Consider the following 12,137-nt stretch of genomic DNA (forward strand, 5'->3'; position numbering starts at 1 on the left):
AGTTAAGTTTCTCTTCCTTTTTGAACATAGTCTGCAAGTCTGAAAAGTCACTGTTATTTACAGAATAAAATTTTGTCCTTTTCCCCCCTTATTGTTAAGGCATTTTTGTTGTTTTTTAAGTTACTATTTACTTAAATGTGATTTTTAACTTAGTTTTCTCTTTGTCGGGGAGTACATGGGTTAAAAAGAAATGAGGTGTCTTCTCACATTCACCTTCCATTTATGATTGTACTAACAGAGTTGAGTTTTTAAAAATCTGATTACAGACTCCAATAATTAAACCATGAATGTTAACTTCCTTAAAACTACCTGAGGTCATACCCCTCAATTTGGGTGCCTCAGTCCGTTAAGCTGCCAGCTTTTCAGTTCAGGTTGTGATCTCATGGGTCGTGGGGTCCAGCCCCGTGTCAGACTCTGCACTCAGCAGGGAGTCTGCTTGAGTTTCCCTCTACCCCTCTCCCCACTCTTGCTATCACTGTGTGTCTCTCTCTAAAATAAATAAATCTTCAAGAAATAAAAGTAAACCCCTCGATTTATCTCAAATCTTTGTTTTCTTGTATCTAAGCTGAAAAAACTTAGTCTGCTATTTTGTGAAATCCAGGGATGCCTTAAGAATACATAAGATGAAAACAAATCTGAAACTCTTAAACTTAGAGGTATTTTTTTCACTATTTTTTTAAGTGAAAGGTTGCAAGAATTTGATTTTTTTTAGAATCTTTACATCTTCAGAAATAATATTATGCAGGTAGAAATTCTTCCTCCTAACTTTTATTATTTTTTTAAGAGTTATTTATTTATTTAAGAGAGGGTGGTGGGGGTGGTTGAGAGAGAATCTCAAACTCCATGATGAGTACAGAGCCCGACATGGGGCTCGATCCCACAATTCTGAGGTCATGACCTGAGCCAAAATCAAGAGTCCGATTGCTTAACTGACTGAGCCAGGTGCCCCTCTTCTTCCCAACTTTTAAATGGCCCATTCTGATAAACTGGAATCAGAAAAACCTGGGTCTAAATTCCATGTCTACATTAGGGAAACAGTGGTGACCTTGAAAGCCTTGCCTCTGAACCTTAGTCTGCTCACCTGTGAAACAGGGATAATTATCTGCTGAGTGTGTTTTGCAAACTAGATGAAATGACCAGTGAAAGGGTCTGGCACGTCTCGGGTATACTTTTTTCTCTTTCAGAGGAACCGAAAATGTAAGCTCGGCCATAATTGTTTTCTCTAGGAGATGTGTAGCCAATTTTTATGCCATGGTAGGTGACGTAAAGTAGTTTGAGGGAAAGTAGTGAAGATAGCTCTGGAGATGGCAAGAGTGGTAGTAAGCATCTCCTGCACCAAGGAAGCCAGACACAGCTATTGTGTGAATGTGGTTTTTGTTTAAATACTGTTTATTGGGTTTTCCTGGTGGTAGGAGTAATTCATCAATGCTCCAAAGGCTTTGGGAAGATGCCTTTGGGTGGATCAGTTTAGACTTTCAGATGAGGAACACTGAGGCCAACTTTACGGACATTGCTGTGAAAAGGAGCCCAGCAATTGGCCACTGCGGCCATTGCGTGGCGTTGGTGGGGACTAGGTGTGTGCCACAGGGCAGCACGTGCTGAGATGCAGAGGCACGTTGTTGGGAGTGCCAGCTAGAACTCCTCTGGGAAGCTGAGTTGGTGCCGATGCTGAATTGCCTTGTACTTCTGTTAGCATTTAACTGTTATGATAAAAGAAACTTAATGGAAGGAGCCTCAGGTGGTAATTCTGCAAAACTAAGCAACATTGCCATCTATTGGTGTTATTTCAATGCTGAATTTCCTTTGTTAGGGGTAAAGCTTATAGGGTCGTGCTCTGATTTGTATGAGAGGGAATTTGTGACCTCCTGAAGTGAAAAAAGAAATAGGGTGACTACTGCTATGGTCACCCCCAGATTGGAGAGCAGCCCCTAAAACAGGCGTTGGGGACCCTGAAAGCTTTGTTTGAAAATCAAGTGAAGCATAAGGGAAAGCATGAACTTGGTATTTCTAGCATTAACTATTCTTATTTTATCTGAATTGTTTTGCGACATTTATTTCCTTTCCATATTTGAATGTCAAAGCAAAACCTTTATTTTCTCCTTTATCTTCTCTAATGATGGCAAATCTGTGACCCAGTTGCCACAAATCCCAGATACCATTGGCTGTTTTCAGATTGCCGGGTGACCCAGGGAGTTAAGTGCACGGCCTTTGCAGTCATACCTAGGTCTGATCTCTGGTTTTCCCACCATGTGACTTTGGGCAAGTCATTTCTTCAGTTTCCCACCTCACAAGATGGTCTAAAAGTACCTGAACCTATAGATGGAAGTGATGTACTATGCCTTTTTTCCCCCACTGAAGTTACCAAGTGCTGAAACTTTACCCAAATGCCTCTTTGGAAACAGGCCTTAAAGATCTGTAGCAAGTCTTCTAAATATCTTTATTATGAGTAAATTATTGGTTCTGTGAAGATGGATTTGGTTTTTAGAAAGTAGACCTCTTTATTTGGTGCCGTAGCTGGGGAAATTAGCCGTGGTGGTAAATCACATTTGGTCAAAAACAAACAATTCTGGAAGCAGTTTCCAGAGAGGAACAATGAAATGTTTTCTCCTTGGCTATTTAAAGTTCAATAATCATTTGGGTGTAGGAATTCTTTTTTTTTTTTTTTTTTAAGATTATTTATTTATCCATTTGACAGACAGAGATCACAAGGAGGCAGAGAAGCAGGCAGAGAGAAGGGGAAGCAGGCTCCCTGCCGAGCAGAGAGCCTGATGCGGAGCTAGATCCCAGGACCCTGAGATCATGACCCAAGCTGAAGGCAGAGGCCTCAACCCACTGAACCACCCAGGCGCCCTGGGTATATGAATTCTGATGTGGTTGTTAAAAAATCACCTCACTTCTTTATAATTCCTCATCCCAGTTATCCCCTTCTTCCCCCTAAAGGTATTAAAGAAAGAAGTTGACCTTTCATTGTGTTCTTCCTGAATTCTGTACTTATTTATTTATTTTTAAGATTTCATTTATTTATTTGACAGTAAGAGATGGAACACAAGCTGGGGAAGCGGAAGAGGGAGAAGCAGGCTTCCTGCTGAGCCGGGAGCCCGATGCAGGGCTCAATCCCAGAATTCCAGGATCACGACTGAGCCAAAGGCAGATGCTTAACAACTGAGCCACACAGGTGCCCCCTGAATTCCATACGTAAAGTAGACAGAGGAGGGGCACCTGGCTGGCTCAGTCAGAAGCACACACAACTCTTGATCTCAGGGTTGTGAGTTCAAGCCCCATGTTGGTGTAGAGATGACTTCAAATAAATAAAGTCTAAAATATAAATAAACACAGTAGACAGGGGATGTACTTGCCTTGGTCAGCTTAACACCCCAATCTCCTCATGTCAGGTCAAGTAATATGAGAGAGAAACAGACTGACTGAGTGAGTTGCCATCCACTTTGCATATAGTCTCATAAAGACTCATTGAGAAGTGGAGCCCATTTCCTAACTTAGATTCAGAAACCCTTACTTGATTGTTTTCCTGCTCTCTCTCTTTCACTATTACTGTCAAAGGGTTACCATGCACTTTTTGAATAAAAACAGGAGAATTTATTTAATAAATTATGTCTCACTCACCTTTCTACAAATCCCCACTTTCTGGGTTCACCTGGAAAAATGAATTTGTTCAGCTTTAATTAAAAAAATAGCTTTTGTTGTCCTGTGAATAAAAGATGCTGCCACTTTATGCTGTAACATGGAACCTCAGTTTAAATATAGAACAATTATGAGAATAATTTACTTGTAATGAGGGGTGCCTGGGGGGCTCAGTCAGTTAGGTGTCTGCCTTTGGCTCAGGTTGTGACCCCAGAGTCCTGGGATCGAGTCCCATCGAGCTCCCTGCTCAGTAGGAAGTCTGCTTCTCCCTCTCCCACTCCCCCTGCTTGTGTTCCCTCTCTCCCTGTGTCTCTCTCTGTCAAATAAATTTTTTTTTTAATTTACTTGTATTGCATACAATTTTTAAAACTCTAGCAAAACATAGCAATTTTTATTAATTTCATAAACACAATGCAGTAAGTAGAAATGTGCTACAAAGAAAGCCATAAAACCTTGTTATTAACCACAGTTGAACACATGTAGAAATCCCTCAAACCGTCTAACGGTGCTGTCCCTCTGCCCTTAGCACACTCAGCACGAGCCGCTCCCCTCCGGAGGACTTGTCTCCTCATCAGGGTGGTCGGTCACATAGAAGCCATACTCCTCTATCGCCCGGTAGAGTGTGATGTACTTGGAGGCCTTCCTTGTCCTTGGGACCACATACTTCTCTATGAACTCTTCTTTGTCCAGTTGCTCCTTGCCTTCTGTGGTCAGAATACAGTTAATGAATGTGAGGGTGTAACTGTAGCAGTTGTGACGGTCTTCTTCATACCTTAGAAAACAAGGACGGTGAGAAGAGAAGGCTGAGGTTTCAAAGTGGCTCAGACACAGGCCGTGAAGCCGCCAAGGGACTTGCAGCATTGAAATTGGGCCCTCCGCACACTGGGTCTGCTGGTCCCCTGGGCGACTGAGCTCCCAGAGTGTAGATCTGAAGGATGCTTGGCCGCTCGGGCTATTTCTGCTTGCAACTTCAGCAAGATAGGCATGGACGCGCCTAGATGGTCAAAGTGCTGACTTGAGTTGCACAGGAACTTGGGGAACTGACATTTTAGAAATAGAGTTCCATTTCTAAGTTTTAGGGTATCCCAGCATCTACACTTATTTTAAGGGAAGCCTCAAACCAATTAGGTCCACAAGTATGCTACATGCCTAAAGTATTGAGGGAGCAAGAAATTGAGAAATTTCAAATTGCTAAATCAAAAAAAGGGCTGCTAGGTACGTTTTAAACATTTAAAAAAAAATTTTAAGGGACTATAATGTGGCTTTTGCTGTACATATTAAATGTTAAGTATGTAAAAATTCTAATCAAATAATGGGAGTACTGTGTTGTAGTCCTTTCGGTTCTTAAGATACAGTGATTCTGTTATGTAAAGGTGGGCTGGCTCACCCCTGCAGAAAATCCAAGGTCATTCGACCCCTGCTTATGCTATGTTACAGGCACTACTATCTCCGTACAGGCTCAACACGAACCAAACACAGCTTAGGAGTCCTCTACGCTGGGGTCACAACTGCATGGGGAATCTCCAGGGAACCATACCTCTGGGGCAGCCAGGCCCCCGTGCTGGAGAAGTCTTCCAGGTACTTGTCCCACTGGTCCATCAGTCCATACATGCCAGGCTGCAGTAGCGGGATGCTGACACTCTCCTCCCACCCTGCTCCATCTCGCCGGACGCCGTGTGTGGTATAGTTATACACTACTCCTGCAACCGGAAATAGGGTCACGTGGGGGCTTAAGGGAACACACGCCTCTGTGAGGGGTGGTTGGAAGACTGTCACAGCCACCGTGGTCACTTTACAAAGAGGTTAACCAGATTGTACTTTCTGATGGCTGTCAGAGAGCAGGAGACCATGAGAGGCTCTAGAATCTGCCTCCCCACCCCCATGGTCAAGCTGGGGAGGCAGCCACCCCCCCGAACAGAGCTGGAGCCTTCCCTAGAGCCAGGGAGCATTGGGGCTGTTGGAGCCTCTGCCTCTCCTGCCCTCAGCACCTCATTTCTTTCAGGGAAACCCAGTTCTTTCTCCACCCCCTCTCCTCCTTCCGCAAAGTTGCCACAGCAAATGGAGACAATCATAGGGCCAGGATAATCATCTCCATATTCTTGTTGAAGTTTTCTATGTATCAGAGTTTCTCTCTGGTTTCCTTAAATCAGCACTGACTTTCCGCTGAGACAATGGGTCATACCTTTGATGGCTCATGTGGGTAAATCTGAGTCCAAACACCCAGTCCTGGGTTTCTGTTCACCTGTCAGTTTCTCCTGCCTTGAGCAGGGCACTCACCATTTGTGTTAGTTATTCCGACGTGAAGATCAGACCTTCCATCGTACTCCCTGAAAGAAACAGGAAGAGTCGGTATTTACAGTAGGAGACTGATCTTGGCTGGTGCCAGAACTGGGCATGAGTGATCAGGGGAGAGGAAGCGCTGTTTCAAAACTGGTTGAGCCAAGAGTACATTTGAGGTAGAAAATATGCCCTGGCCCCCATGGGTTTTTTTTAACCACCCCCCACCCCATTATTATTACTAAAGCTCCGCCACCACCACACACGCACTAAAGTGTGTGGAAAGCGAGCCCTGCTGGGGCGTGAAGTCAGCTTAGCTCTTGGCTCCCCAGCAGAGGGGCACACCTGCAGGTCAGTTGTTGAAGGAGCTCCTCATTCTTTCCACATTGGAGGAGAAGTTACAGCCTGTTCCTCAGGCTGAGCAGGGAAAGGGTCCTGAGTGCATCTCCGTGGACCTCTACCTTCAAAACTGAAATAGCTTGTCTTTTGGTCTTTGTAGCCCACAGCCATGCTCGCTTTTCCTGGACAGCCCTTGCTTCCTGAAATTGCTCTTGACCTGAGACTGTCCATTAAATCTCTGACTCCATGATTTAACCTTCATATACAATCCCAGGCCATCACTTACTAGCCTTAGGACATTAGAAAGCTACTTTCTCTGATCTCAGATTCCTCATTTGTAAAATGGGAATACCATAAACCTCCAGCAATCTCGTAAGAATAAAATGCCTGCCAAGTACTGGCCACATACAGATGTTGAATAAATCAGAGGTCATAGTTAAATGATAAAGCTCCTTCATGAGACAGCAGGTTCCCAATGGAAGCAAGCAGTCCCAGGCTTTAAGATGATCAAGAACACAAATAGTGGCCCCACTTTCAGAGTGATCCCCCAGGTCATCTTGTTGCAGCCACTCTGTTTTGAGACCCCATGGGTTCAGAGGCCGAGAATGAACCCAGCGTTTCACCGCACTCTGTTTCCTGCTGAAATCCCAGCTATTCCTTCCTTCCTCCTGTCCCTTAGTGGCCAGGGAGCTTTGTGTAGTCCACAACCTGCACAACCATATGTGACAGCCCTGAGAGTTTGATGAGAACCTCAGTGATTCCTTTGGGTTATTGCAGGTTCTCTTTCACAAAGTAGGTGAAATCGTCTCAAGGTGAACTGTGGGAGTCAGTCCTCAGGTTTTGGAAGTTGGCTGAAAGGGAAAGGAACAATTTGGAAGTGGGCCTTAGAGGGTCTGGTGGTAAAGGAAGGTACTAAGGTTTCTGCTAAACCTAAGTATTAGTATTGCTACCACATCATAGAATAAATTAATGCTTCCTAAGGGCCAACCTAAAAGTCTGTCATGTTCTAGAGAGCGGCTATGGCTCCTTCACTGTGACATCCCTAGCTGCTCAGTAAGGATTTGTTGAATGAACCAATGTTATGGTATTTAAATTCTGAATTTTAATCACTTCATTCAAAAGCTTTTGGAATCCAGCCAGTTAATACTCCAGGTTAGCACAAATGAGGGGATCTTATGAAACATTTTGGGCTTCATGATTCAGATAGGGAAAACGAAAGTTCTGCCAGTTGTATTCTGAACTGAGTATAAGAATAGGATGGAAAGGAGTACGTTGGTTCAACAGAGCCTGGGTCAGGTTTATCTGCCTTATCACTGAACCTCACCACCCTGCAGGGTCGGCAGGCCCGTCCATTTGTAGATGAGGAACAGAGACTGGAGCGTCTGGAGCTGGTCTGAACGGGAATAGGAACTGGGGGCTTCGTGGCAACACAGTCTGTGCTATTCTCTCTGCACCCGGCAGCCTTCCAGAGGCATGAGTGCAGCATTCTGCACACTTTGGTTCATTTCATCCACATAAAGACAGGAAGGAAACCAATTAAGGAAGTTAGTAAGCAGGGCAATGACTAGACCACTCCAACTGTCTTGTCCCAAACCAGCGCTGCCAAAGGCACATGGGGGTTGGGAGGGTGGATTTCAAGGAGGCATTAGGTCATAGTGATGTTCGTGACCATGGTCATTCCATAGTGTCCCTGCTCTCACACCTGGTTTATCCTGGGCCACTTCTAATTCCATTTGTAAACTCCACAGGGACACTAAGGAGGCACAGTCCTTTTGATTTCTGAAATCTTTCTTAGTCAGGTGGTATCCACAACTGAGGCAGACCACCTCTGGTCTTCAGTTTAATTCATCTCTATGCAGAATAGTCTGTATATGGCTTTTCTTCAGGCTTTGTACATTGTTCTTTTGGTCACAGAAATTACAGACTAACTTGCAGTAAAGAAATTATTTTGATTAGAGTAGCCAGTTACCCTCTTAGCACAAAATCTATGACCCAAAAAAGTGCCAAGCTATCAATTTTCCTCTCTTAAGAGTGTATCAGCAGTTTTGATCTTCTCTTATTCTTCATATAGTCTTTGCACTTACCAATCTAGGAAAGTACACACACCATCTATCTTTATGAAGTGAATAGACCTAAATTTTAGGATTTAATGCTGAAACACTGGCAAGATTATCCACCAAACCTCACACCATATAGTACCTGTTAGAAAAAGAAAGTTCTGGGGGCACCTGGGTAGCTTGATTGGTTAAGTGTCCAACTCTTGCTTTAGGCTCAGGTCATGATCTCAGTCTCATGGCATCCCAAAGCCCCCCACCCCCACCCGGGCAGCAGGCTCTGTGCTCACCGCTCAGCAGGGCGTCTGCTGGAAATTCTCTCTTCCTTTTCTTCTCCCTCTGCCCTTCCACCCTTCCCCTCCACCCCCACGGGAACTCTCTCTCTCAAATAAATCTTTAAAGAAAAAGTTTTAGTGACTACAACACAGAAGGAGGAGTTTACAGAATCACTTAATATAACACTCAAAAAGCACTGTACCTAAGAAACTTCCCTTGAGTTGGTCTGAGGAGGAATGAACATTTTTCCTGATGCCCGTTGGTAAACGGATTGGAGATGCTAATAGGTGCTTCCTCCAGCTTCCTCGAGCCTATCACCTGCTGGCAGAGAGGGCAGCGTTGGGGAACACTGAAGCTATAGATGTATTTCTTACAGTGGTTGAATTTAATTAAAGCCTTTCCGGCCTCAGTACGCTGCATGGCTTTCCTGTCCTGGGCAACCGGGTGCCGTTTCCCAAGACTTCCTTTTCCTCATTACCTGGCTAGCAAATGTAAGCCTCCTGAGTAACCTGAACAACAGTGATGTCATCCTGATTGACAGCGCAAGTAGGATTAACCAGTAACCAGACCTCCCTGGAAACTGGTGTCTTAAAGAGCTAGTTTTCATTTGTGCTCACTTACAGTTTCTTTCCAGCCTTGTCAACATGCAGCTCCTACTTATCCTTTAAAGCCCTACTTTTCTGTGAAACCTTCCTTCACTTCCTTGAGCATTCCCTTGCACTGGTACAATCGGATTCATGTTTCTCCTGCAGTTCTGATATTTGATTAGCCATTAGTCTGTGAGCTTCTTGCAGTTAAGGGCCCCCATTTATTTCTGTGTTCCTAGAATAGGTTATGTTGTTTTGTTGTTGGATAAATATAGCCTTGGAGGCTATTTTCTTTTGATGTTTTATATCATAGAAGTAATCTTGCTCATAAAAAATTAACAGCAGTTAGAAATAAGGATAGTGGTTGCCCTAGGTGGGGGTGAGAGGGATACTGTCTAGGAGACGGCAGGAGGGAGTTTCTGTGGCCTGCGGCTGCTCTGATTCATTATCAAGGGACTGGTTGTACTGAGTATTCAGTTTGTGAAAATTCATCAAGCTAAACATTTTACTACATGCACTGGATGATTCTTTAATTTTAAAATAATTTTGAGAAACTGCAAAATAAGGTAAGAAAAAAAGGTAATGTCCCCTGTTCCTCCATAACATTCTTCCACTCATCAAATCCTGTTCCCTGAGAAAACTATAGTAAGGTAAATGAGTATTTCCACATAATTTTTTAAATGCCAGTGTTGTGATAACAGCACCCTGTTTTGAAATGTGTGTATTTCTCTCATCTCAGAAATTTATCTACAAAATTAGGACTATAGGTCCAGCTCGTCCTTTTATTTTTTTTTTAATACTTTTTTTATTTTTTATAAACATATATTTTTATCCCCAGGGGTCCAGCTCGTCCTTTTAGATGACTGCATAGGAATCCATAGTTTGGTTGCACCACACTTTCGTTTTTTAAACTAATGTCTGCACCATTACTTTTTTTTAAAGTAATGTCTGTACCCAACATGGGGCTTAAACTCACAACCCTGAGATCAAGAGTTACATGTTCCACTGACTGAGCCAGTCAGGCAGCCCTTCACCATACTTTATTTAGCCCTTCACCATCCTTATCGATGCCTATAGTTCCAGAGAAAAGCAGTGGTAAAGGAAGACCTGTGGGTATCATGGTGGGCATAGTTGCTTGGGAAAAGTGTTTCACAGCATGCATTTAAATAAATTACAGTATGCTGAAATGCAGAAAAGTGCATATTAAGTATTAATCATATGAAAATGATCATCAGACTCACAGAACTAGAAAAAACCTTAGAAATCCTTTCAACCATCTTCTCTTGTTACAGCGAGGGCAGACAGGCTATAGCTAGATGGCCAGCTCAGATGACTGAGGTCTGAGCTTGTTCATTATTAATACAAACCAGGTAACTGTTGTTTGATGGTTCGAGTGGCCCAAGTTATTTTCTTTCTTTCTTTTTTTTTTTTTTTTTTTTTAGTTTTTAAATTTTTTTTAAAAAGATTTTATTTATTCACCCAAGAGCAAGAAAGAGAAAGAGACAGTGAGAGAGAGCACCAGCAGGGAGTAGAGGGAGAAGCAGGCTCCCCACTGAGAAGGACCCTGGGATTATGACCTGAGCCAAAGGCAGATGCTTAAATGACTGAGCCACCTAGGTGCCCCCCAAGTTATTTTCAACTGAGAATATATTCATCTTCATGACACCAATACCAAGAGGAATTTTTAATCTTATAAAAAGGAATGGAGGCATCATGCCTTGATAAAGGTTTTTAGTGCACTAGCATTCTCCTTTTCAAAAAATACAGGCATCTTGGGGAACCTGGTTGGCTCTGTTGGGAAAGCATGTGACCCTTGATCTCGGGGTTGTGAGTTTGAGCCCCACATAGGGTCATGAGATCACTTAAAAATAAATTTAAAAACTCTTTAAAACACAGACATGTTAAATCCTTTTTATCTTATTTTCTCTATTTCTAAAAATCTTCTTATGGTAAAAATAAAACATAGAGACTCTGAAAAACAATCTGAGGGTTTTGAAGGGGCGGGGGGTAGGAGGTCGGGGTATCAGGTGGTGGGTATTATAGAGGGCACGGATTGCATGGAGCACTGGGTGTGGTGCAAAAATAATGAATACTGTTATGCTGAAAATAAAAAATAAATTAAAAAAAAGAAAAGAAAGAAAGAAATTTTAAAAAATTAAAATAAAACATAGATACAGATGATAACACAAAACAAATGAATAGATTAATGAATTATTTTACTGTGAACCCCTTGCAAGTATCACTCAAAGTCAAGAGCTAGCACTTTTCGATCCATCTCAGGGGCCCCTGCCCTGTCCATCCCCCTGCCCCCATCTTCCTCCAGAAGTGACCCCCACACCCACTTTTCTAGTAATCATTCCTGTGCTTCGTTTTGGTTTCATTATCCAAGTGTGCATCCATAGCTACTGTGGTTAAGTCTTATTTAAACATTTTTGTTTTGTATCTTAAGTTTTGGTTCCTTTTCCTTCCTTTGATTTTTTTTTTATCATGTATTTGTGAAGCATCCAATTCACCGAACCTGTAGGGTCTCCCATGGTCTGTTGCTAATGGCTTCCTCGGGGTTCAGTTCAAAACACTGGTGTGCTTTCTGTACACCCTTCAAGTTACCACCTGGTTCCAGAGACCAGATCGGACTGAGTTATGATCCTCTTGTCAAGACTGTGGGTGGTAATGTGTTCTCTCAGCAGAGGCACATCAAATCTAGTCTTCACTCTTTTTTGTGGTAGTCCCCATTGTTTTCAGTGCTTACAGATCCATTCATTCACCGACAGTGGCACAGTGATGATAGTCTAAGTCCATCATGTTGTTTTCATACATTAGTTGGAATAATAGTATGAGGAGACACTTCCCCTCAGCTATTACTCACTTACACAGTGGTACTGGCATACTGGAAGGATTGGACATGTGCCCAATTCTTGATTCACTTTTCAAGATAATGAGGACATCTCTGATGTACTCAGAAAGT

General features: G+C 43.0%; 1 protein-coding gene across 1 annotated transcript; it reads right to left on the minus strand.

Moving 5' to 3' along the window:
• Positions 1-4,009: 4,009 nt before the first annotated feature.
• Positions 4,010-9,077, minus strand: MKRN2OS (MKRN2 opposite strand). The gene is made up of 4 exons (XM_059161775.1): positions 8,788-9,077; positions 5,917-5,966; positions 5,177-5,339; positions 4,010-4,411 (listed from the first exon to the last, which is right to left on the minus strand). Exons 1-4 carry the CDS (start codon positions 9,003-9,005, stop codon positions 4,171-4,173), a joined length of 672 nt encoding a protein of 223 aa, XP_059017758.1. The 5' UTR covers positions 9,006-9,077; the 3' UTR covers positions 4,010-4,170.
• Between the last annotated feature and the right edge of the window lie 3,060 nt (positions 9,078-12,137).

Source organism: Mustela lutreola, chromosome 2, assembly GCF_030435805.1.
Source record: "Mustela lutreola isolate mMusLut2 chromosome 2, mMusLut2.pri, whole genome shotgun sequence".
Taxonomy (NCBI): Eukaryota; Metazoa; Chordata; class Mammalia; order Carnivora; family Mustelidae; genus Mustela; species Mustela lutreola.

Coding starts and splice junctions, on each gene's coding strand:
- MKRN2OS (XM_059161775.1), bottom strand. CDS start 9,005: ATGCAGCGTACTGAGGCCGGAAAGGCTTTAATTAAATTCAACCACTGT. Junction 5,967..8,787: donor ACTCAAGGGAAGTTTCTTAG/GTACAGTGCTTT, acceptor TGTTTCTTTCAG/GGAGTACGATGGAAGGTCTG. Junction 5,340..5,916: donor CGGAATAACTAACACAAATG/GTGAGTGCCCTG, acceptor TTCCGGTTGCAG/GAGTAGTGTATAACTATACC.